Source organism: Ovis canadensis, chromosome 10, assembly GCF_042477335.2.
Source record: "Ovis canadensis isolate MfBH-ARS-UI-01 breed Bighorn chromosome 10, ARS-UI_OviCan_v2, whole genome shotgun sequence".
Taxonomy (NCBI): Eukaryota; Metazoa; Chordata; class Mammalia; order Artiodactyla; family Bovidae; genus Ovis; species Ovis canadensis.
In genome coordinates, this window is record NC_091254.1 from 38,410,284 (window position 1) to 38,436,723 (window position 26,440).

At 37.8% G+C, this 26,440-nt stretch overlaps 1 protein-coding gene across 2 annotated transcripts in view; it reads left to right on the plus strand.

Annotated features, from left to right (window-relative positions):
• The window catches only part of TRPC4 (transient receptor potential cation channel subfamily C member 4), a 206,852-nt gene that overhangs the window by 157,077 nt on the left and 23,335 nt on the right, over positions 1–26,440 (plus strand). For both annotated transcript variants that reach the window (XM_069601491.1, XM_069601489.1), the window contains exon 5: positions 16,375–16,514. In XM_069601491.1, the coding sequence (XP_069457592.1) occupies positions 16,375–16,514 (140 nt within the window). The remainder of the gene's footprint in view (positions 1–16,374; positions 16,515–26,440) is intronic.

Sequence of the window (26,440 nt, forward strand, 5' to 3'; positions counted from 1 at the left end):
GAGTTTGATTTTAACAATGTATTAATAATACTAGGGAAAGGGAATGAATATAATATTCATATGGGAAAGTCATTTTTACACAGAATTTAAATGCAAGGTAAATATAGCATATTATATGTAGAATACATATTTTGAGAATTCATCTAAGTTATAGCAGAAGTTTTAACTCAGATGTCACTTGTTTCTGGAGATAATATGGAGTAAAATGTGAAAAAAAAATTGAATGCTAATTTTTGAAGTCTTCCCAAAACTAGTTTGAATTTTTTCACAGAATCCATTATAACTAAATTGTAACAATCAAATTTCTGCCATAGCTTATTCCCCTGCAAAAAAAGTATGCATATATATGAAATATCCAGATGTAGACATATGTTATCTCTTAGCAAAGTAAAATTATGAGATTGATAACATTTTTCACAAAAGAAGTAGAATGTTAATGAAAGCTATCATATTAATAAAGCAGGAAGTGCCTTGTTTCCAATGAGAAAATAGAAATGGCTGCTGAAGTGACTTATTATTATGTGTATGCTTAAGAATATGCCATAATTATGTAGCACACAAATCTGTGCACACTGAGCTTGATGAGAAGGGTGAACCAAGGAAAAGTTATATCAGGGGAAGTAATCTGAGCTCTGTTAAAAATAGCTTCTAGTGAATTTCTAAACATAAATTAAGGATTGCTCATAATATCCAGATTATACATCTTGCCTATAATACATACTTATTTAACAATTTTTCTGCAACAGAATTGGCCTCTTATTTCCCTCATTTACTTTATATTTTTATCTTTTAAAGTGTTGATATTTAAAAATCTGAACATTTCAACAAGGCCTGAGAAATTGAAAATGTGAAAAGTGGTGATCACATTTGCATCTAGATAAAGACTCATAGAGACAAACAATCCTGTATACTTTATTACTGATGACCATTTCTTCATCTTCTAATAGGCATTAAGATCACATGGCTTCAGATACTCATATTTTCAGCCTCACCCCTGAATTATCTATCTGCTCAAAAAGCCCCCCAAATCCAGAGTTATAAGGAACAAGACTAGAGTCTTTCCCCACTCTGTCCCTTCACAACATACTATAACCACCTCATCAAACTAGCTGCAGACACGTAGAGACACTCAAACACAGCTGGAGAACATCTGTTCATTCATTTAAAGGGATATTTTAATTTTCAGGAAAACCAGATATTCATTGCAGTAGGACATAGAATCCTCATTTTCCTGTTTAACTGTGAGGAAGAAATTTTAAGGTCACCTTTACCAAGATTTATCAACAGTAACACAGTAAAATCTCAAACAAAATATTCACATCTGTGTAAATTGTTATTTGTGTACATTCTATTGCTGACCAAATGACTTCTTTATTGGAGAGAAAATTAAGTCCTTTGGGTCACACATGCAATAGAAATTTGATGCACCAACAGGTGAAATCTACAGGACTTGGGAGAATGTTTGACAACATGGTTCTGATGGTTCAAGGAAAGAAAGGAAAAGATGAAAAAAGAGGAGTACTTGGAAATGAACGAGGGTCAGAGTAAAAGACTACAGGGAAGGCGTAAGTGGTTTCAATTAGTTCAGAATAATGATAATATAATAGTAACAGTAGTAATGGTGGTAATAACAGTAGAAACCAAAAAATTAGGCACTGTGCTAAGTGATTAAAATGTAAGATCTCATTTGAACTTCATAGTCACTCCACTTCATTTAGTAATTATGAATGATGTTATTAAGAGTATCTCATTTCTCAGAGAGGAAATTGGTTGAGAAATGTTAGATCACTTTCCCAGGATCAAGGAGCTGACCTATGGTAGATACTACATTCGAACTCTGGGCTGCCCCTGTGGCTTAGTAGTAAAGAATCTGCCTTTGATGGAGGAGCCGCAGGAGATGCAGCTTCAATCCCTGGGTCGGGAAGATCCCCTGGAGGAGGGCATGGCCACTCACTCCAGTATTCTTGTCTGGAGAATCCCATGGACAGAGGAGCCTGGTGTGCTACAGTCCACGGGCTTGCAAAGAATTGGACACAACTGAAGCCACTGAGCAGCATCAGTTCAGTCGCTCGGTCGTGTCCGACTCATTGCGACCCCATGAATCGCAGCACACCAGGCCTCCCTGTCTATCACCAACTCGCGGAGTTCACTCAGACTCACGTCCATGGAGTCCGTGATGCCATCCAGCCATCTCATCCTCTGTCGTCCCCTTCTCCTCCTGCCCCCAATCCCTCCCAGCATCAGAGAATTTTCCAATGAGTCAACTCTTCACATGAGGTGGCCAAAGTACTGGAGTTTCAGCTTTAGCATCATTCCCTCCAAAGAAATCCCAGGGTTGATCTCCTTCAGAATGGACTGGTTGGATCTCCTTGCAGTCCAAGGGACTCTCAAGAGTCTTCTCCAACAGTTCAAAAGCATCAATTCTTCAGCGCTCAGCCTTCTTCACAGTCCAACTCTCACATCCATACATGACCACAGGAAAAACCATAGCCTTGACTACACGGACCTTAGTCGGCAAAGTAATGTCTCTGCTTTTTAATATGCTATCTAGGTTGGTCATAACTTTTCTTCCAAGGAGTAAGCGTCTTTTAATTTCATGGCTGCAGTCACCATCTGCAGTGATTTTGGAGCCCAAAAACATAAAGTCTGTCACTGTTTCCACTGTTTCCCCATCTATTTCCCATGAAGTGATGGGACTGGATGCCATGATCTTCATTTTCTGAATGTTGAGCTTTAAGCCAACTTTTTCACTCTCCTGTTTCACTTTCATCAAGAGGCTTTTTAGTTCCTCTTCACTTTCTGCCATAAGGGTGGTGTCATCTGCATATCTGAGGCTATTGATATTTCTCTTGGCAATCTTGATTCCAGCTTGTGTTTCTTCCAGTCCAGCGTTTCTCATGATGTACTCTGCATAGAAGTTAAATAAGCAGGGTGACAAGACACAGCCTTGACGTACTCCTTTTCCTATTTGGAACCAGTCTGTTGTTCCATGTCCAGTTCTAACTGTTGCTTCCTGACCTGCTTACAGATTTCTCAAGAGGCAGGTCAGGTGGTCTGATATTCCCATCTCTCTCAGAATTTTCCACAGTTTATTGTGATCCACACAGTCAAAGGCTTTAGCTTAGTCAATAAAGCAGAAATAGATGTTTTTCTGGAACACTCTTGCTTTTTTGATGATCCAGCGGATGTTGGCAATTTGATCTCTGGTTCCTCTGCCTTTTCGAAAACCAGCTTGAACATCAGGAAGTTCACGGTTCACATATTGTTGAAGCCTAGCTTGGAGAATTTTGAGCATTACTTTACTAGAGTGTGAGATGAGTGCAATTGTTCGGTAGTTTGAGCATTCTTTGGCATTGCCTTTCTTTGGGATTGGAATGAAAACTGACCTTTTCCAGTCCTGTGGCGACTGCTGAGTTTTCCAAATTTGCTGGCAGATTGAGTGCAGCACTTTCACAGCATCATCTTTCAGGATTTGAAATAGCTTCACTGGAATTCCATCACCTCCATTAGCTTTGTTCGTAGTGATGCTTTCTAAGGCCCACTTGACTTCACATTCCAGGATGTCTGGCTCTAGATGAGTGATCACACCATCGTGATTATCCGGGTCATGAAGATCTCTTTTGTACAGTTCTTCTGTGTATTCTTACCACCTAACTCTAGGTAGTCTAACTCCAGAGCTTTCTTTATCCTCTTTATCCTCCTCTGCCCTTGGAGTGTGAGAAAGTGAAAGTGAAAGTGAAAGTCTTTCAGTTGTCTCAGACTCTTGGCGACCCCGTGGACTATACAGTCCATGGAATTCTCCAAGCCAGAATAATGGAATGGGTAGCCATTCCCTTCTCCATGGGATCTTCCCAACCCAGGGATCGAACCCAGGTCTCCCACATTGCAGGCGGATTCTTTACCACCTGAGCCACTAGAGTATCAGAAGTAGAATTCAAAGAGTCAGAAATAGTCCAGGAACTCAAGTTTCCAAATATAGACATTTTCCCCTACTTTCTCTGCCTCTGTTTGCTAACTTGAGTCTTTACACAGGTCAAATCTGAGAGGACCATGTTTCTGATCTTTTACAGAGGCCACACTGTTTGAGATATACACTTGATATAATTCACTATTGAAAGTTATGCTTGTTAATATAGCAAATGTATCACTATCACATCAGCATTACCTGTATTTCCATCTCCACAGCCCACCACTATTCTAAAACCTGTGCATTATAAGTGGTTCCCTAGCACTGACCGAAGCAATCTATTCTGGAAAGAAAGAACAAAGTCCTTTCCTGTGGCCTTGAGCTGTTTCGTTTTTAGTTTCCATGTTCACTTGCTAAGTCCTGAAGTTAAATTTCCTAGCTTCCAGGGATATCTTTAATTTTTAAAAAATTTTTGTTGGAGTTCAGTTGCTTTACAATGTTGTGTTATTTCCTGCCATACACAAAGTGAATCAACTATCAGCTATATGTATATATAGCTCCCCCCCTTTTTTGGATTTCCTTCCCATTTAGATTACTACACAGCATTGAGTAGAGCTTCCTGTGCTATGCAATAGGGTCTCATTAGTTATCTATTTTTAAATCTTTCATTGGTGTATGTATGTATGTATGTGTGTGCAGGGAGTTTTCAGGAAATGTAAAGATATAGATTTCTTTTGTACATAATTGTTTTTAAAATAGTCAGAACTTTACTGTAGGTGAAAAGTGGCCATTTTCATAGTGAAAAAATCAGTAACCACTCATTCGAAAATATTTATTAAGTGACTACTGTCACTCACTGAAGAGGTGACGAGGAATATTTATTGTTTTTCCAGCTACATAAGTATCTAATGCCTTAGTCATCATGAAAAATTTTAGATTAAACAGAAATCTTTAAAATGTCTAATACTGCATTGACAGAAACATTTTACTTGACTTTTAAGTTACTACATTTGTGTCATAAACAGACAAGCTAGAATTCTAAAGTTCTACATTTTTTTACATCTTAATCTGAAACTAACATATTATTATTCTTTGGCACAGTTTCAAAACATATACTTCCTTAATTATATATTCCTGATTTTTTAATCTAAATATTGAACTGATGATATCAAAACTATACTAATTTAAGCATTTTCAGATGCCTTCAAACTAAGCATATTTTAATTATTGACTGTCCTTTTAAATCAGTATTTTTTTTGAAGTGTAGTATGCTGACTATAATTGTAATGGATGGATTTTTATGAAAAGTTCAGATTTTGAATTCTCCCCTCTGTTGACTGATTCAGAAATTTCAGAGGTCTTTAAACACAAAAGAATTAAGGAACAATTCTAGGAGTCTAGACTTTAAAATGTCAGATTTCAGTTTTAGGGAGGAATTGAGACTCATTAGATTCTAAACACCTATGGTTTTACTTCTTCCAACCACTCTCCCCAACCACCCTACATTAAATATCTTTTCTGTCTCCCTTAACCATATGTCTAGGCAATATTCATCAATTTCCTGAAATTTTGAGTTATTAAAAAGTAGTCCCAGTTCACTTTAAAACATCAATCTTACCATCAGTTTAAAGTTCTCCTCTTCCCAACAAAGGCTTAACACAGGGCTCAAAGGACCTGAAAACACTGATCTTTTGCTTGTCCTTCAAGCCCAACACTGGAATCGAAGGAGGGACCTAGGCTTTTTCTATTCTCCCCATGCCTTGGTTTCTGCAGGTGAGAAGGATGGCAGAAAATGTTTGTTCAATGTCTTCTTTGCCTCCCTGGTACCCTGGTCACAGCTCTTTCCTTGTTGGTTGTCTGCATCTCTAGCTGATCCTGAGTAGCCTATATGACAGGTCTTGACCCTCTGACTCTCCTGATGGGTCCATGAGCATTCCTCAGATGGCCTGTATACATAGTTCTCCAAGATCCAGCTCTTCCTGACATCTTCCAGTCTGTAAACTCTCGTAGCCAGCCATTGGCCCCTTTAGGAGTCCTGTGACCCTAACAAGGACAGGAGAGCAAGATGGCGAAAGCCTGGTTTCTTCCTGCGGTGCATGCCGGCTACCCGGGAGATTCCAAACCCCACTCCCTCTCCTGGTAGGAGGTCAGGCTGCTGCCAGCTGCCCAACTGATGAATCCTATTGTTTGTCTGTTTTCCCTGAAGTCCTAGACCCAGAGAGAGATGAGCAAGCCAAGGGTTTGGGAAGATGCCCCAGCAGGGATTAAGATGCCATCTTCTCCTTTCAGAAATCCCCCATCTTTATGAGGGGTTGTCTTGGAATGTCCCGCACTTGACTGAGGAAGGGGGTGGTGCTGATGAGACCCCTCCCATCTCTTCCTCTGGCTTTCCTAACTGGCACCCAACTGGAGTGCCCTGAGTTTATGGCTCACTGGTCCCTTGTTCCCAGTGTTCTCTTTGTACAGGCGTGGGCAGGAGTGGCAGGTGGCTGCTGGCAGACATGGTCCTCATACCTCTTGTGCTGTGTGCATGCTCAGTCGTGGCCAGCTCTTTTGTGACCCCATGGACTGTAGCCCACCAGGCTCCTCTGCCCATGGGGTTCTCCAGGCAAGAATACTAAAGTAGGTTGCCATTTCATACTCCCAAGAATCTTTCAGATGCAGAGATCAAACCCACATCTCCTGCATTGGCAGGCAGATTCTTTATCATTGCACCATTTGGGTAGGCCTAGTGCCTTCTATGGGTCTGGCAATAAGATGAGTCTCTACCAGATGAAATCACTGCGTTTAGATTTCTTTTTGAACAAAACCAGAATTTTGACCGGAGACTATTTCTTGGGCCCCCAACTTATGGAGGGGGGTGAAAACCCTCCAGCGAAGATAAAATCTTTTTGTTCTCTCTATATTCATTGACTTGGTGTCACAGCCTGGAATTCAGTGTTCCGTCAAGAGACTTCCAAGGTCAGACCCCTCAGCTAGCTTTGGGACTGCCTTAACAAGCCCTTGGAGTGTCCTAGGTGAAAAGGTGACTTGCTCTTTTGCTTGGGGTTATTTCCTCTTTGTGTAAGTATTGACAGTGAGAAAGGAGAGGCAAGACGTCTGTTTTGCAGAAGTACACATTTTTTAACATGAATTCGAGGCTGGATAATTACAGCACTGGAGGGCCGCCTGCTGCATCTCATCCCCCACAGCTAGCTTCACGTGATGGGATGTAAGAGAACACTCAGCCTTGATGAAAACTGTTATGGGAAAGGTAGAAAAAAAATAGTCAAAACTTCCAGGCATCCACAAATATTTTCAAAAGGAAGTTCTCTGACTCATTTGCACTGTGATCTTTCCGTTGTTGGTCCCCACAGTCTTACATCAATGCTTGTAATTAGACCTCCACCACCATGCTGAGAAATCATGTCATCTGTTTATAAACAGCGGAGAACAATTTTGAAATGTTCCCATTGTGGGAACAGCACAAACATTTTCTGACAGACGCTCCCTCAAGCTTTGTTCTCTGCAGTCTCTTTTAGTTAGCGTGAATCGTTGACTATCTGGATGTGTTTTCCAGCCAGTTAATAGCACCCTCTAGTTTTTCTCAAGGCTTGTTTCTTCTGAAATTTCAGTGAATGTTGCCAGAATAGAAGAGACTTGATATGTCACTAATGTGCTCGTGACAAATAGAAACCGGTAGTCCTCAAACAGGTATGTGGTGATGGAGGAAGTGATCTAAACAGCTATGCGAAGTGATTCTCGAATCTGGTGCTTTGAAAACAAAAGATCCCAAAACCATTAGTCAAGAAGCACTAACTGACAGTCTTATTTACAGCTCAGGTTAAAAAAAAAAAAAAAAAAGATGGGCTGAGTCCTCAATTTCATCAGGATCTCTGTTTTTTTTCCATACAGTTGTGCCTTTTCAAAGTCAGTAGTTCAATCATTTTTTGTGCGATTCAGAGAGTTAGATATTTAATGTCTATCCTCTGAACTTTGAGGAACTGTAATATATCTGAATTGTGAGTTTTTGTTTTGAGTCTTCTTAGGAAATCTTCGAGGTCATCTAGTTCAAACTTTCAATTAAAGTGTCTTGCTCTTGAATCCAGCTAATGAGAACAGAGTCTGCTTGATATTATGGAGCTCCAGGTTAAAATGGTGCTTTCTATTGAGCTGCTAACTGCTGCTTCAACACTCCTTCCTGGTGGTCCTCCTCCTGTCCTCACCAAGACTCACTGCTGATTAGTTAGCAGTGAGTCCTGGTGTCTTTACTCTTTTACATAATTATCCATAAAGTATTTGAAATTATCTATTTTGGTAACTGTTAATAATCCCACTTGGTTTTCCAGTTGGGTAGAAGCAAAACAAAAAATATGATTTATTTATAAAGGGAAATAAAATATAAACCATTTTGTTGGTTTGCAGGTCTTTTAATATATTTTATTTTTAAATACATACATAATTTGAAAACACCAGAATCACAAATTCATAAACCTGGAGTGACCTTTAGAGGTCCAGCAAAACAGGTCTCCACTTATTGCTAGAAATTCCCTGGAGTACAACTGATTGCTGGGGGCTTCCCTGCTGGCTCAGTTGGTAAAGAATCCACCTGCAGCACAGGAGACTTAGGTTCAATCCTTAGGTCTGGAAGATCCTCTAGAGAAGGAAATGGCAGCCCACTCCAGTATTCTTGGGGCTTTCCTGGTGGCTCAGATGGTAAAGAATCCGCCCACAATATGGGAGACCCAGGTTCTATGCCTAGGTCAGGATCATTGCTTAAATTTCCCTGGAGTATGACTGGTTGGAATCTTAACCCTGAAAGGTGTTTGGGACAATTCTGATTGCCAGAAAACCCCCCTTACATTGGGCAAGAAGATTCCTTTCTATATCTTTCATATCATAAATCCAACTTTTGCTTTCTGGGGCAGACCAAAGCACGTGTGTGCAGGACAGGTTTTCATCTCTCATAGCATCTATTGTGATGACTGATTTTCATAGGATTTTGATAATTCAAACAGGAAGAGTAGAGTCTGGCTTATTTATACCATTAAGGTAGAATTATACTTCGTGTAGGATTCTGTCCATAGAATTCTGTGATAATCCAAACCTTTCATTTTTAGAAGTGAGATAACTGAAATCTAGAGATATGGAGCTTCTGGCTAAGATTACAAAGCTGATCACTAGTTGAGCTGAGCCTCACTCACCTATTAATATCATTGCGCTTCTGAGGAAAGTTGTCTTGAACTATTTGTTCAAAGATTGCAGTGCTTATATGGCTCATCTCTGGGAACTGGCAAAGTTTTGAACAAAGCAAAACAAAGAAACTCCATTGTGAAAACTCTACGAGCACTGCCTAAGGAAACAGGTCCAGTTCTGGTTTTCCCATTAAGTAGCTTTAGTCACATGGCCTTTTGGGGTCTTGGTTCTGTTAGGTACTTTGCAGTTGCATGCTGGATTCTCAGACTGTACTTGGGTTTAGTAGGAAAAAGCACCACGAATGTGGGAAGGGAGAGTTTTTCCAAGGGTACTGAGCATTTTTCCTCATTTCCTCATTGGATAATATAAATTGTAAGTTTCCCACAAGCTCTAAAATCAGTACGTGCATCACATCATTTTCAGATATGATACATTCCTTTCTTCAGAAGGAGGATGTGATCATTATCACCTCCCCAGTTATGCTCAACCATATCTAGTTCTCCAGAGAGATTTATTTATGAAAGAAACCTCAAAAGGAAGATATAAACAACAAATCTAGAATAAAGCAAAGGTTTATAGCAGATTCTAAAATGCACTCTGTAATTAATTGAAATCAATTCTTATCTGGGTTCTTAATTTAAATGTGATAAAATTTAACAATAAAACTTTATTAATAATACTAAAATATTGCAAGTTTTTCACTAAATAATTTATTAGCATCGAGTCTAATATACTTTTCTTTCAAAGTTTCATTGTAAAAATTTTCACAAACACATCTATCAGCAATATATCACAATTTCTTTATTTTTAATCAATCTCTCATAATTTTTGCTGCCTTAACATTAAATTGTACCGCTACTTCATCTCAGTTTTTTTTTCTCCCCTTAGGGCACAGATATATAAAATGTTGACAAACACATACACTCATATAGTACCAGCACAATCACCATATAGGACAAAGTATGGCCCAGCAAGCCAAATTTGGCCCTTTGCTAGTTTTTATAAATAGTTTCATTATAACAAAGCCACACGAATTCATTTATTGTTGCTGTTGCTCAGTTGCTAAGTTTTGTCTGACTCTTTGCGACTCCGTGAACAGCACACCAGGCTTCCCCATCCTTCATTAACTCCCGGAAGTTGTCCAAGTTCATGTCAGTAATGCTATCCAACCACTGCAAAGCCTAAATAATTTATTTTCTGACTTTTTACAAAGTATGATGGTAGTTTAGATTGTTATACATGTACTTTATCAAATCAAGACAATTTCCTTCTAGTCATACTTTACAGAAACCTTTTGTCATGAATGAATGTTGAATTTGGTCAAATGAATTTACTGAACCTATTGTAAAGATTTATTGCATCTAATGAAAATATTTTTTCCCCAAAAATCTATTGATGTGATAAATTACATTGATTGATTCTTAAATATTGAAACAACCTTGCATTTTTAGGAAAAATGCATTTGGTCATGACTTGTTATCAGTTTTATATGTTACTATATTTAATTTACTAATATTTGTTGAGGATTTTGTACATATTCATAAGGATTATTAGTGCATAGTTTTCTTTGTATATATTTTTATCAGAATAATACATACTTTAAACATCTTTTTCCTTGTAATTTTGTATTTCATTAGCACTGGCATTATTTCTTTCTCAAATATTTGGTAGAATCACCATGAAAAACTAGACCTGAATTTTTCTTTGTTGGAGGGTTTTTAACTATGAATTCATTTTCTTTAATGAATATAGGACAACTCAGGTTATTCTATGTCCTCTTTTGTGAGTTAGGTAGGTTTTGTCTTTGAGGGAAAATGTCCAATTCATTTATGTTGTGAAATTTATGAGTATCAATTTGTTCCCTTTATTCACTTGTTATCCTTATAAAGTCGGTAAGATCTATATTCATTCCCATCTTTCATTTCTTATATTGATCATCTCTTCTCTCTTTTTTCTTGATTAGTTCTAGCTAGAATTTTTTCAATTTTATTGACCATTTCAAAGAACTAGATTCTGTTTTCATTGATTTTCTCAAGTTTTATATTTTAAAATGTATTGATTTCTGCTCTTATTATTATTATTTTTTAATGTTCTTCCTTCTGCCTGATTTGGGTTTAATTTGCTCTTCTTTTCATAGTGTCACAGTTAAAGCTGAGATCATTGATTTGAGACCTTTACTGTTCTCTAATTAAGCATTCTACTCTAAGTACTGTGTTAACTGCATCACAGAATTTTTAGTTGTATTTTCATTTGTAATCATTTCAAAATATTTTCTAATCATTCTGTAAATTTCCCTTTGCCCAAAAGTTATCAGAAGCATATTATTTAGCTGCAAAATATTTGGATTCAAGATACAATTTATTATTGATTTGTTCTTTACTATGGCCTGTCAAAGGATTGTCATGCAGCTGTTTTTTGCACTCTTATCCTATTCGTCCATCTCTTTTAAACAGTAAATATTTAAACATTGCAAATGTATAAATATGTTGAAGTTATATAGTCTGTCTTGGTGAATGCTCCGTGTGCACTTGGAAAAACAAAATGTGACTTCTGCTATTAGACTGTTGATAGTGTTGTTCAGTGGAGAAGGAAATGGCAACCCACTCCAGTGTTCTTGCCTAGAGAACGGGGGAGCCTGTTGGGCTGCCGTCTATGGGGTCGCACAGAGTTGGACATGACTGAAGCGACTTAGCAGCAGCAGCAGCAGTGTTGTTCAGAATTTCTATATTCTTTCTTTATTTTTTAACTGGATATAGTAGTTTTGCGATGTTGTATTAGTTTCTGCTGTACAACAACATGAATCAGTCACATGTATACATATATCCCTTCCTTTGTAAGCCCCACCCCCATCCCAACCTCTAGGTCAGCACAGAGCACTCAGCTGAACTCCCCTGTGCTATACAGCAGCTTCCCACTAGCTATCTGTTTTACACATGGTAAATGTGTTTATATGTCTATGCTACTCTCCCAATTCACCCCACCTTTCCCTCCCCACTGCTGCGTCCACGAATCCATTCTCTACCTCTGCATCTCTATTCCTGCCTTGCAAATAGGTTCATCAGTACCAGCTTTCTGGAACTTCTATATTCTTACTAAACTTCTTCCTACTGGTTCGTGTACTTTTAGAGAGGAATGGTTAAGTCTCTAACTATAATTGTACCTTTATTTGTATTTAAGTTCTATGGCATCTTGCATTATCAGGTTATTTTGTCAGCTGCATTTATATTTAGGACTGATCTATCTTCTCAGAGATTTGACCTTTTTATCCTTATGTTTCATTCCTGTAATACATAGTAATACTTCTTCTGAAATATATCTAGTCTTGCATTAATATAGCCATTCAAGCTTTTTTGATTAGCATTCCATGGTATCATTGTTATTCATTTATGTTTGGCCTGTTGAAGGATTGTCATGCAATTATGTTTTGCACTTTTATCCTATTCACCCATCACTTTTAAAAGCGTGTTTAGACTTTATCTTTCATTCAATGCAGTTTTTAATATTGGTAGATTTAAAATCTACCCCATTGTTTTTCCTATTTGCCCCATCTGTTGTAATTTTCCTTTTTTTTTCTGCCTGTTCTTGGATTGCATTTTATAACACCATATTTATTTATATTTTTGACTCTGCATTTATGCATTTAAACATATTTTGAGATAATGCATTAGGATTTACAACATAAAATTTAATTTGTTACAGTCTAACTTCAAATCCTCCCTGGTGGCTCAGAGGTTAAAGCATCTGCCTCCAATGCGGGAGACCCGGGTTTGATCCCTGGGTTGGGAAGATCCCCTGGAGAAGGAAATTGTAACCCACTCCAGTATTCTGGCCTGGAGAATCCCATGGACGGAGATGCCTGGTAGGCTACAGTCCATGGGGTCACAAAGAGTCGGACACGACTGAGCGATTTCATTTACTCACTTACTAACTTCAAATAATATTTTGCTTTACATGTAGTATCAGAACGTTGTGCTTCTGTGTTTCTCACTCCTCTTTCTTGTCTTCTGCGCTATTGTCATGTGTTTTACCTATGTCATAAACCACAGCACAGTGCTACGATTTTTGTTTTGCCTTGAGCAGTCAATTATCTGTTAGAGCAATTCAAAATAAGAAAAACATCTTTTACATTGATTTTCATTTTAGTAATTTCTGAGTAGAGATCTTCATTTCTTTTTATAAGCCTAAATGTCTATCAGTTATGTTGTGCTTTAAAAAATAACTCTTTAGCATTTCTTGGAGCATGGGTCTCTGTCTGAATTTCTGATTGTCTGAAACAAGTTTTTCATTCTCCTTTATTTATTAGAGGTATCTATGCTGTGTGTAGAATTCTGGATTGACTTCTTTTTCTTTTCAGCACTTTAATGATGTCATTCTGTGTGGTTTCAGACGATCCACTTGATATCAGTCCTATATTTTTTCCTTTATATGCAATGTGTCCTTTATTTCCACCAAATCCCTTTCCCTGATGCCTTTAATATTTTTTCTCTATCTTTTTTTGAACAGGTTGAGTATGCTGTATCACAGTGTGCATGTGCTTGTATGTGTGTGTACATGTGCATGTATTTTGTTAGGGTATTTATTTATACCTATGTAGAAGGCTGGACAGAAGTGTATAGCATTTATGCCTGAAAATGGATATGCCTCTTCTGTTAGGACATCAGTGCAGGAATTTGAGGCAGTAGAGTCAGAAGCTGAGCTGGATTTGTGTTTCATTGTTGCTGCAATCAGTTTCAGGCCACCACTGCAAGTCTTTGTACTCCTCTCTCCAATTCATGGGCTTCCCAGGTGGCTCAGTGGTAAATAATCTGCCTGCTAACACAAGAGGCCTGGGTATGATCCCTAGGTCAGGAAGATCCCCTGGAGAAGGAACGGCAACCCACTGTGGTATTCTGCCTGGGAAATCCCATGGACAGAGTACCCTCATGGGCTACAGTCCATGGGGTCACAAAAGAGTCAGACATGACTTAGTAACTAAACAACAACAACCTCAATTCACACATTGAAATCCTATCCCACAATGTGATGGTTTTTGGAGGTGGAGCCTTTGGGAAGCACCTGGGACATGAGGGTGGAGTCCTCACAAATGGGATTAGTGCCCTTAGAAGAAAAGACCAGTTAGCTCACTGTCTTTCTGCCAAGTGAGGACACAAAGAGAGGTCAGAAGTGTACGACATGAAACAGGACTCTCACCAGAGCCTAACCCTGACAGTCTGACCTTAGATTGTAGCCCCCAGAACTATGAGAAGTAAATTTTTGTTGTTTATAAGACAGCTTGTCTGGAGTGCTTTGTTATAGCAGCCTGAACAGATAAAACAGTTGAGAGAGATAATTATTCTCAGAATTCCTGCTCCACCCCAGCTTCTGGTCTTCCTCCAGCACCTGTGCCTCTGAGAGAGATTATGTCCAGGTATTTGTGATCCTCTAGTGGTGGACTTCCCTGGTAGCTCAGACGGTAAAGTGTCTGCCTACAGTGCGGGAGACCCAGGTTCGATCCCTGGGTCAGGAAGATCTCCTGGAGAAGGAAACGGCAACCCACTCCAATATTCATGCCTGGAAAATCCCATGGACTGAGGAGCCTGGTGGGCTACAATCCATGGCGTCGCAAAGAGTTGGACATAACTGAGCGACTTCTGTGTGTGTGTAGTGGTTGTCAGCTTCTGCTACTTACTGGTGGTTATCAGCCTGGTGATGTGAAGCAGAAAGCCTGTCTGTTTTCCAGATCTAGGGTCAGACTTAGGTAGGCCTATGCCTGGGCATCAGGGAGCATCTCAATGATCCAAACCTTCCTTGTCATGGTGGTCCCAACCTTCCCCCATTGGTAGGAAGCATCTAAGGATATTGGTATAAATCTTAGTCCCAGTTCTATTTCCTGCTTCTCCCAGAGGACTGATGTGTTCTGCTTCTTGGGGTGCAGGAGCCTAGATAAAGCTTTTTGCTTCCTCCCAGAACCAGGTTCTTGAGCAGTGTCAGGATCTATGGAAATTAGCTTACAACTGAGTGGACACTCTCCTCGTATCTGTGTCCCAGGGATTCTGTCCTCTCTCAGTAGCTCATGCTCAGCTTTTAGAAATTTGTTTAAGAAGGTTTTCTGAACTTGTCTTAATCTCTTGTGTGGATATGCTGCCAGTGTCTCTCACCCTGCCACCTGACCCAGGGAAGCTAATGCTCTCCTTGTCACTCTCTTTGCAGCAACTGTTTTCTTTGAAATATAGGCTCCCTGGTTTCTCACCTCTCTGACAGATTCATGAAAAAATATGATTCTATATTTATATGACTTTCTTACTTTTAGTGTAGGACAGATATAAACTCTGTGCTACCCACATTTGTATCAAACTATCATTATCATGAAAGAGTCTAGTTGTTTTCTTGTTTCAATGTAGTTTAAAAATCATATTTATCCTTTTCATATTTCCTGATTCTAGATATCTTCATATTTTCCCTTCTCATTATTAGGCTCTAAAAATAGGTTTATAAAATTTTAATAATATTCTGGAGATAGAATAAAGATATACAGTGATATAAGTAATTTATAATATTCAAAAATAAAATATTTCCTATTAAAAACATGACCATAATCAAAGGAAAGGGATTTTTATTTTCTCTTGATATAGCTTTAGAGCTATTGTTAGAAGTGTGAATGTTATAATCGCTTTTTGAACAGAATTGAAGTCAGATCTCTGCAGGTGCTAACTGCTTACAAAAGCACAACAAAGTAGCCTGGTCAGTGGTATTAAGCCAGTTATGTTCAGTAGATATAGGAGATGCAAGTTCAGCCCCTGGGTTGGAGAATCTCCCTGGAGTTTGCTTGGGAAATCCTATGAACAGAAGAGTCTGGTGGGCAGTCCACAGGACTGCAAAGAGGCAGACCGGCTGAGCACACATACATTCACTACAAACAGTTTTTTCATAAATCTTTGAGTCATTTTGGCTTGGGAGGAAAAATGTCTTTAAGTATCTGTTTATAAATGACCATTATACTTTCCATGAGAAAGATATAGAGGTAAAGAGGAATCCCAGTTTGATTCAAATTTTCACAACCTTCTGAATTTATCAAATGAATAAAAAGAAAGTGAAGCTGCCTCAAGAGAATTCTCTACAAATTAGCTAAGAATCCTGAAAGTTTTATAATCTGACTGGAACTCAATTATTATTACCTATAAAAATAGGCGTTGTATTAGAGTGACTATATAGTCTCCTGAAGTTCCAAGATTCTCTAATTCCTAATTATGTATCTTTGTTTATAATGATTTGATTGAAAAACCACTCTTACATGAATCTTTCTATAACTGCAGGTTTTATATGGGGAGAGATTAAACAAATGTGGGATGGTGGACTTCAAGATTACATCCATGATTGGTGGAATTTAATGGATTTTGTGATGAACTCCTTATACCTAGCAACAATCTCCTTGAAAATCGTTGCATTTGTAAAGGTAATTATAATTTACGTTATTGGTAAAGCAAAAGTTATGTTAAGTATTGATAATATTCCATTGTTATTACTTTTATTAACAATGCTGCCTAGGGCATTACCTGTATGTGAAATTCATCATCTCACGACTTTCCTGAGACATAGGAATAAAATATATAGATAATGCACAGCTTATAGTTGTAAAACAAATTTTAATAGACATTTAGAAATTGTCACCCAATTTTCTGGTATCTAAATTGAATGATGCCTAAAAGTGATTCACAATAGCTGCTCTCAATTCTAATCTTTTCCATTTCTAATGAAATTCTACCTCAAACACTGTTCAAACTTTTGCAACGAGAATCTATTTTTATCAGTTATAACTAACTGATAAAATTACACAGACAGATCAAAATATTACTCTCTTAAAGCATTGAAATTATCATTTCAGTTTAAACTAATATAGCTTGATATAATTGGAGCAGAATATAATTCTTTCTCCTCACCCCATTCAACATGACAGTGCTGAAATCTCACACACCCCTTCCTCCCCCGCATTTCATACAGCATCAATCTCATCCCAAACCACATAATTTACATAAAATGTTTTTGTTCTGCAGTGACAACTGAGATTATTTTGTACTTTGGGGGATGTTGTTTAAACCAAAGTATGATCGTGTCCTCCTTCCTGCCTTTCCATTCACTCCTTCCTTTTCTCTTCCTTTTTAAAAAAATGTGTGTCAAAATGATGAGTGAATTAGGAAAACATAAAGTGTTTAATTGGGCTGTACATGAATAATTCATGCGATCTAATGATCTGAGCTAGGAAATGCTAAAACAAAAGTGAACTCTCATTCATTTAGTTTGGTTCTAAGTCAGCTCCTGAAACGTTCAGCTGTAGCAGGGTCGAAATTGCCCAAAGTCATTTCCTGAATTGTTCAATTAAAATGTTTCCAGCAGTCAACAAAACATTCAGAAAAAAAATGTTTTCTGCCAATTTCATGGAAAACTAGCTATGTTTTAAGAATGGAAATGATTTGATCATTTTTTTCTATCTGCATTAAGAACGAATTACCTTGGGACTTTCTGAAGATGACAGAAAATATTGTGTTAACCAAGGAAGTTTTGCATCTGTGTAGGAGATGGATATCCATTTTGAAGTGCATATCTTCCCAATTCTTCTTTCCTCTGTCATGATGCTTAAGTATATCTATAAAGTGGTTTTGGACATCTTTCTCCCAAAAAGTAATATATCTGATTTTTTGTGACCACGTACAGTTATAAAATTCTAGTTCTACATATCAATTCTTCTCATACTTTCAGGTACTAAGAATCACCTGAAGAGCTTGCTAAAACAGATCCCTTTTCTCAATTCCCATGGATCAGGAGTATTAGGCAGGGGCCTAAATTTGCATTTATTGCAAATACATCAGCTAATTTTGAAGTAAATGGTCTAAAGAAGATATCATGAATAGCCCTAGGCTGAAAAATTCTATTTAGCAGCTCAAAGAAATATGGGTTTGATGCCAAAAGGAAACTCTATCATATAATATTTATATTAAGAAATATTTTATAGATCTCATTTATATGGTATTCACTTATAATACATATATATTTTATATATAAGAACTCTGGTATATACTACATACAATTATATAAATTAATGAACACCTGTGTATTTGGGGCCTCAGTGGTTTCAGATAACTGGATTTGAATTTTCATAAAATGAGGTAAATTCTTTATGTGGAATATCTGTTTTCATACTAAAATATAAACATTGTTCATTATACTGTAAATGGGAAAATTTATGTTAAAAATTCAACAAGGGACTACCCTGGTGGTCCAGTGATTAAGACTCCACACTTCCAAAGCAGGGGGCATGAGTTCAGTCTCTGACAGGGAAACTAAGATCCTGCATGCTTCACATGGCTAAAAGAAAAAAAAAAAAATCAGCTCATCCCAAGTGATGAAGAAGAAAGAAAAGAAAAGGAAAAAAAAGATGGAAAAGTACATAGAAATAACCTCAGATGAACTCTTTGGAAAATATATGGATTGCTTATGCACTTTAGTCATAGGAGTTCAGCTAGGATTATAAACATAAATGATGAGAAGTTATTTCTGAATGACTAATTTGTGTGCCCCAAACCTGATTTCCTGGATAGTTTTTAAATGGCTGCACTTTAGGCCTGGGTTTCCTGGGCTCAGTTTTCTCCCATCCCTTACTAGTTATGTGAACTTGGACCTGTTTTTTCACCTCTCTGTGCCTCACCTATAAAAGAAGGAATTTCTGCCTTACACCATTAATATGAGAAAAACATGAGTCGATCAATGTATTTAAAATGCTGGTAACCACGCATGATTAGTTCTCTCCTTTCTCTTATACTGCTGTTTCCTCCTCCTTCATGTACCCTGAGTCCAGTGGACTTGCCTCTTGCAATGTCTTTATTGTGTCATTTGCTTTATTTTAGTTGAAAAAGAGTTTCATGTATGAATTCACACTTGCCTTTACCACTTGCAAACTGTCTGATTTGGGGCAAGATGTTTCATGTGGGCCTCAATTGTATTCTCTTTTAAATGATGATAATAGCAAAAAGCACTGACTTTGGGAGGCTGTGATGTCATGCTGATTTGGCGACTCAGCCTTCTTTATCATCTTTTGTTCTATCATTCATTTTCTCATGCTGATTTTTAATAACATAATTTACGATTTCAGGAAAAGAAGCGTTATTTCTGCACAAAAATAGACTGCCATACATGAGGCAAACAGTCATTTTGTGAATCAAGCAATGAGAATTTATGGAGTCACATTAAGAAACTGGCTTTCCATCTATTTGTTGAGAATGCAAAGACACTGGTGATACAGCTCCTGCCTTCAAGCAGTTCACAGAAAGGAAAGAGAAATGCACATGAAGACCTTACGGTGTGATAGGTCTACCACAGGGACCTTGGTGGCATCATGGAAGGAACTAAATTTGGCTGGCAGTGTCTTGAAATGATTTAGAGGACAGAGTGAATGAGCATGTATTGTGTCCATGAACATTCATAAATGTCCGTGGGAGAAGAGACACAATATGCATGAGTCTGAGAGTATAAAGGAGGTCACTAATTCAGAGGGATGGCCCAGGGAACTGGGGCAGGGTGAGGATGGGAAGGACTTTCTAGATCATCCTATACGGTTTGAATCCTAAGATAAAGAGGAACCATTAATGATGCTGAAACGGAATGAGTCAAATGATGATGATTACCTGAAGTAGAATAGTGGACACAGGAGAAGTTAATAGAAGGTTGGCTTTAGGGGGGGGAAAAAAAAAAGGAGGTAAGATCCACAAGACACGTGATTTGTTATTATGAAGGCTAGGATCATAGGTGGGATCCCAGGATGGTCTTGATGCTGCTCCCCAGTAAATAGTTCACTTCTGATGGTGCAGGCAAGATGACCAAGGGGTTATAACGTGGAATTGCCCAGGTTCTGTCTTCTGATATGGGTGCATAAATGGTAGCAAAAATCTAACCCTTGGTCATCTGGGTCAAGTGATGGATCCAGAACAAATGAACTATCAGTCCTTCAAGAGGGAGATCCTTCTGTAACTGGTCTGTAGGGAGAGAACCTCATGGTCTAGCAGAAGGGCCATTCTTATTTGGTTCATCGTTTTGCAATTTATCCTCCTGGAGATTTTTTTTTAACATACAAAAGGGTCCTTTTGGCCAAAGCTGTGATCTGGGCTCTGATTCGTACTTGGTATGACTACTGCCTGTACCACTTTCTACCAGTGTGATTTGGGACAAGTTTATGACCAACCTAGATAGCATATTAAAAAGCAGAGACATTACTTTGCTAAGGTCCGTCTAGCCAAGGCTATGGTATTTCCAGTGGTCATGTATGGATGTGAAAGTTGAACTGTGAAGAAAGCTGAGCACCAAAGAATTGATGCTTGTGAACTGTGGTGTTGGAGAAGACTCTTGAGAGTCCCTTGGACTGCAAGGAGATCCAACCAGTCCATTCTAAAAGAGATCAGTCCTGTATGTTCTTTGGAAGGACTGATGCTGAAGCTGAAACACCAATACTTTGGCCACCTCATGTGAAGAGTTGACTCATTGGAAAAGACTCTGATGCTGGGAGGGAGGAGAAGGGGACGACAGAGAATGAGATGGTTGGATGGCATCACCGACTCGAAGGACATTAGTTTGAGTGAATTCCAGGAGTTGGTGATGGACAGGGAGGCCTGGCGCCCTGTAATTCATGGGGTCACAAAGAGTCGGACATGACTGAGCGACTGAACTGAACTGAACTGAACCTATGCCTCACCCACCATTCTTCTGTGTAAGATGACAGGAGTAATCAAATTCCAGACAATGTTTTGAGAGGATCTCATTAATAAACACATTTAATGCCATATAATTGAGTTTAATTTAAGCACTCAGTTGTTTTTTATTTTGATTAAAATGAAACAGCATTAGATTATACAAAGAGAACGCTGAAATTCATGTGACTTTAGGATTCTCCTTCCCCACAAGGCTTTGTGGTTCTGCCTTAAATGCCTTGATTCATTAGCACTTCACAGCTTAGGGGTTGTAGCTTTTTAAAATTTGCTTTTAATTTTTGAAGGAGAAGGTTTGTCAATCATTTCTTGTTCTCACCATGTATAAAATGTTAAGTCAATCTAGAACTTGTTGCCTGGACACCCTTGGAAAATGTTAGCTTATCTTCATTAGATATCATTTTCTCCTAAATATTACCTAGTCCCTTTTCCTATGTATAGCTTGTCTTTTATGTCTATCTTCTGTCATTTTTCAGAAATGATTGCAATCCTATGCCTCGTCCACTGTGTAAATAATATTTTCAGAAATCAAAATGATTAGGAATAAGAACATTTCTTTTAATGATCTTGCTGGAATTTTTCATAGCACCATTCTTCTAAATAGTATTTACCTCATTTGTCCCTCTTCTTTTCAGCTAGAAAGAAGGCTAATGTTTCCATTTCACAAATGTTACAACTGTAATGAATTCTCCAAATCATGAATTTTTCTAAATATTCTTTAGTTTTATGACAGAGAGCTGTAGATATTTAAATATGAGTTGTATAGTATTATCTACCACAGGAGAAAATCATACGCCTTCCTATTGTCTTCCACTTCTTAATTATCTAACCAATTTGTAGGAGGGGAAACGTTTTCACCTTACAAATCAAGCATTAAAACCAGCATACATTTTCTGTTTAATTTTGTAGGACAAATGATTTCACTTTGCCTCAACTTAATTATTATTCATTTTGAATACTTGACTTTTATGAGTATGCATCAGGCTCTAGAGAATATAAAGATGAACTTTTCCTATACTCAAGGAACTTAGGACCCACTATTATGATGCAATCCGTCTTCCTCTCCTAACAATTCTGCTAAGGTGTTCATGATCTGGCTTCAGCTTTCTCTTATCACTATTCCCAAAGCCTCTGCAACCCAGCTATATTAAGATGCTCACATTTCTACAAATGATCCATCTTTTCTAACAATCATACTTTAGAATATGTCTACGATTCTCCACCCGAAAATGCTTTTTGAACTTCTGTCACATATAAAACACTCTATTAGATGTCCAGAACCAAAAACACATTAGACAAAGCTCCTGAAATGGAAATCTGACAAGGAACTCAAAGGTAAATATTCTGTTTTCTGGGTCTGCATAGGAGCAATTTCCTTACAAAGAATCTAAATATAAATTGAGGCTTAAGGCAAAGTCAAACTATGGTAGGTTTATAATTTATAAGCAAATCCATGAGAGAAAAAGGAAAACAGGAATTTCTGGTCCTCAAAGAGCTAAAAGTGTGTACATATCTCTTGATTTCTCTCTAACATGGAATTGCCAGCTCTGGTCAGCAGGACCCTAGTGTCCACTCATCTGCAGTACAAGAGACCTTCTCAAAGGAAAGAAAGCACTGCCTATTTAATATCTGTCTTCTTCACTGTATTGTAAGCCTGCATGGCATGAGTTATAGCTTGTTCGATTACCACTGTGAACCCTGAAGATATTGCCTGACACAGAGTATGCACTCAACACATATTTGATAAGTGATTAGTAGCCAAAGAATCAAAATAATTAGAATTCAAACCCATTTTTTTAGACAAAGGGTCCAGGATTCATAGAAAGGCATTTTGGTGAGAATGTGAGGGTAGTTTGGAGAATGGCCAGAATTGAAGGTTTGAGCCAGAGCAGTAAGCACCTAATTGGGTACAAATGGAAAGTCAATCTCAAAAGGAAGTCAAGTCTCAGATTCCAGAGGCTTCACGTGACATGTTGGGAAATGGAATGTCATCATGAGGACATTGGCGTCATTCAAAAACATTAAGCCAGATTGCCTGATTGGTCCTTTTAAAAGATGATCTGGAGGAAATAAATGATTGTAGGGACAAGATTCAAGGCAGAGACAAGAGTTAGAAGGCTATTATAATCATTTCTGTAGGGAATAGATTTCCTACAGAAGTAAATTTCCTACAAAAGTTCCTTTTGTAGGAAACTTTTTTAACAGTGAGGATACCAATGTAGAGGAGTAAGGACATATATAAGACTTTGGTTTCAAAGGCTGGGAGTTTGCTAGGAAGGACTCTGGGATCAACCTCAAATGCTGCCTTAGGTAATTTGCTGCCATCCACTGAGATGAAAAAGCATGAATTGTGAAGGTGTTTGAGGATGAAAAGAGGATGAGTTTCAATTCTGACCTGTGAGTTTGAGACACCCATGAGATATTTAAGAGAAAATGTCAAGAGGCAAGAGAATGTAAAATACGAATGTAAGTGCAACTTCTGGGCTGGAGATGAGGAATTGGGAGTTATTAGCATATAAGTGACAACTGAAATCACAGAAAGTTTCCAGGGAGAGTAGAAAGAATAAGAAGAGAAGGGGTCTGAGAAGTGAACTCGATATTTAAGGTGCAAGTGAAGAAGCAGAGCCTGCTAAGAAGATTGACGAGAGCCATCACTCTGGCTGGAGGCAAACATACAAAGATGAAACATGAGTATAGACCTTGTGAATAATTTTTAGAAAATAAAGCCAAAGGAAACTTTAAAATTCAAGTTAATCTTTTCATTCCTAATAGTAGGTGTGGAAAATATGTTTAATCACTGCAAAATGACCACTTTTCTGTACAGAGCCACAGAATAGCTTGGTTTGAAAGAAATTTTAAAATTGCTTCATAAAATAATGCCCTTCTTTAAAACCAAAGTGAAATGCACATAGATGTGAATGGCAGAAGAAAAATTAGAGTAAAGTTTAAAAAATGAAATCAAGAGAGAATTCCTAAAATTTTATATCTCAGTTTATTGCTAACAGGAAACAAGGTTTCTGGGTCAGAGAACAGATAAATTCTTTACTTACAGAACAGTCTTCACATTGGTCCCCCATGCTCCAAGCTCACACAGGGCAACAGAAGAGAAGCCAGATGTGTCCTCCACATACATGAGTTTGTATCACAGGACAGCAATGGGGGAATAATGCATCTCAGAGCTTATGTAGTACAGCTGTGCCTGCTGCCCATATTACCCCTGGAGACGGAAAGACGGAAAGAGAAAGACCTTTACCTTCTAAAGTGAACAAGTTCTCTCTGGGGAGGCAAAGGTCCCCCTGGATTACTATCCTTAGACTGTAAGCAGATGGTTCTGGGGAGATATTTCTTAGTCTCTCAGTAAGTCTCTCTCTTTAATTTCCAAGTCTTCATTCAAACATCCTTTAACCCTGTGCTTAGTCATTGAATCGTGTCCAACTCTTTGCAACCTCATGGACTGCAGACTATCAGGCTCCTCTGTCCACAGGGGATTCTCCAGGCAAGAAGACTGGAGTGGGTTGCCACGCCGTCCTCCAGGGGAATCTTCCCAACACAGGGATCGAATCCAGGTCTCCCGCATTGCAGGAGGATTCTTTACCTTCTGAGACACCAGGAAAGCCCTCCTTTAACCCAAATACCAGCAATATTTTTCTCAAGATGCCCCAACCAGGTATAAACATGAACATATTCACATAGCATTGTTTCTCATCATTTATCTGGAGTGCTGGACCCTGAAACACTCCTGGATAATTATATAGGGGCAGAAGCTAGCATCTCATTTGCAAAATGGAAACCATCCTCTTATGATTTTGCAAGCCCCAGCTGACAGAATTTGCTAAGAAGGGTTCTAAAGTACAGTAAGTCAATAGCAGAGCTGGAGTCAGTGACCATGAGATGATGGATTTTACATCCTACTAGCTCAAAAGGGCTATGATGCCTAGAACAAGGAATGGCATCTCCACTAGATTCAGTAACATCAAAGATCCGTCGAGCTTGAACAACATATAATCTCTATTCACTGCCAGTCTCAGCGCCAGATAGAATGCGTCATTTTCTCTTCTCTGTTCCCACAGCAGTTAGTGTTCATCTGTCAGAGCATTTTTATTATAATTATCTGTTCCTTTCATCCTCATTTTTCCATGCATGAATACTTGATGGGATAAAACGTCTCTTGAGCACCTAGGACCTGCAGTGTTAAATGTGGTGAGAAATTCCAAGAAAACAGTTACCTCTTTTTTTTTTTTCCAGTTACATCTTTAAGAATGCTTATTGTTTAGTATTTTGTACATTTTGAGGTATGGTCCTCAGCCATATAAGTTAAAAGAGAGAGAGATGATTAGCCATCAACAGAAGGGTAGATATTCTCTACTAAAATATGTGTATATTTCAAGAGAATGAGAAAAGGAGGGTTAATGTTATCTTAGTCTTTGAAGGAAAAGGTGGTATAAAATACAGGGTGGCGGGAAGGAACTGGAGAGAATTAGGTGAGGTTTGATACTGCAAACCGTTACTCTAATACTCATTACAATGAATCAAAAATCTTATTTTCTTTTTCCTGTATCTCAGTCTTTAGCTATTTTATGCTGAAGCCATGTGTGGAAATGCTTAAGAAGAGTTATCAGGATTTAAAAATAGAAAATAATTTCCTTCTAGTTCAAACTTGATTGTTTTAAATTGTCACTCAAGCAGGCATCTGAGTGTTGAACAAAATCAAGAACTTCTGCGGTATTTTCTCCCCAAGGAGATTTTAAAAAATACTATCTATTACTTTCAAGAGAATTAATTAACATTTGTAAAGGTCTTTGGTATAAAATGCAATATAAAAAGAATAGAAATATTCTGATGGTACTCATAGAGTAGTAATTTTTTTTCCCTACATGATCATTAGGGGAAAAAATGCAATTGTCTAGACATTTTTAGTGATGTATATGAAAAAGAGAATGTAACTTATTGTTCAGTTCTTATAAAGGTATAACAATAGATGTTCATAATGTAGCATTTCAACATGTATATGACCTTTTCTTGATAAGAATACGAATCTACTTTAAGATTACAAGGGATAAATTTCAATGTGCTCTTTCTATAGCCTGATATCAAAATAGTTCAAAGCTGACATTTTAATCATACTTTAAAAATAATTGCTGATCAAAGTTTAATGTAGCAAATATTTTTTCCCAAATCAAATGTTTTATCTAATTAGGGAATGTTCAGACAAATATCACACTTTCTACACGTGAAATATTAAAAGCAGCAATCCATTGACTGCCTGTGTGATTTCCAACTTAGGTTTTATGTACATTTAGGCTATAACAGATACAAAATATTAATGGTGATGCCCACATTCATCATTACTACGTCCACGGCCACTACTTCCACTCATTTATAGGTCATTTGAGTCCAACATGGATGCCTCTAGAATAGACAAATGTGTCAAATATGGTAAGTGAAGTCATTGCTTTTGTTCAAAGTGTAGCAGTTTTCCTTTATAAGGTAGTTTTCTTTTTTATTATGATATCTCTATTTTTCCCAATATAAAATCAAACTGTTGGGGTTTTTTCCTATATAACATTTTCCTTTTCTTTTTTTAATAGTTCTATTGCAAAGATCAAGGACAGATGTAATTCACAGATTA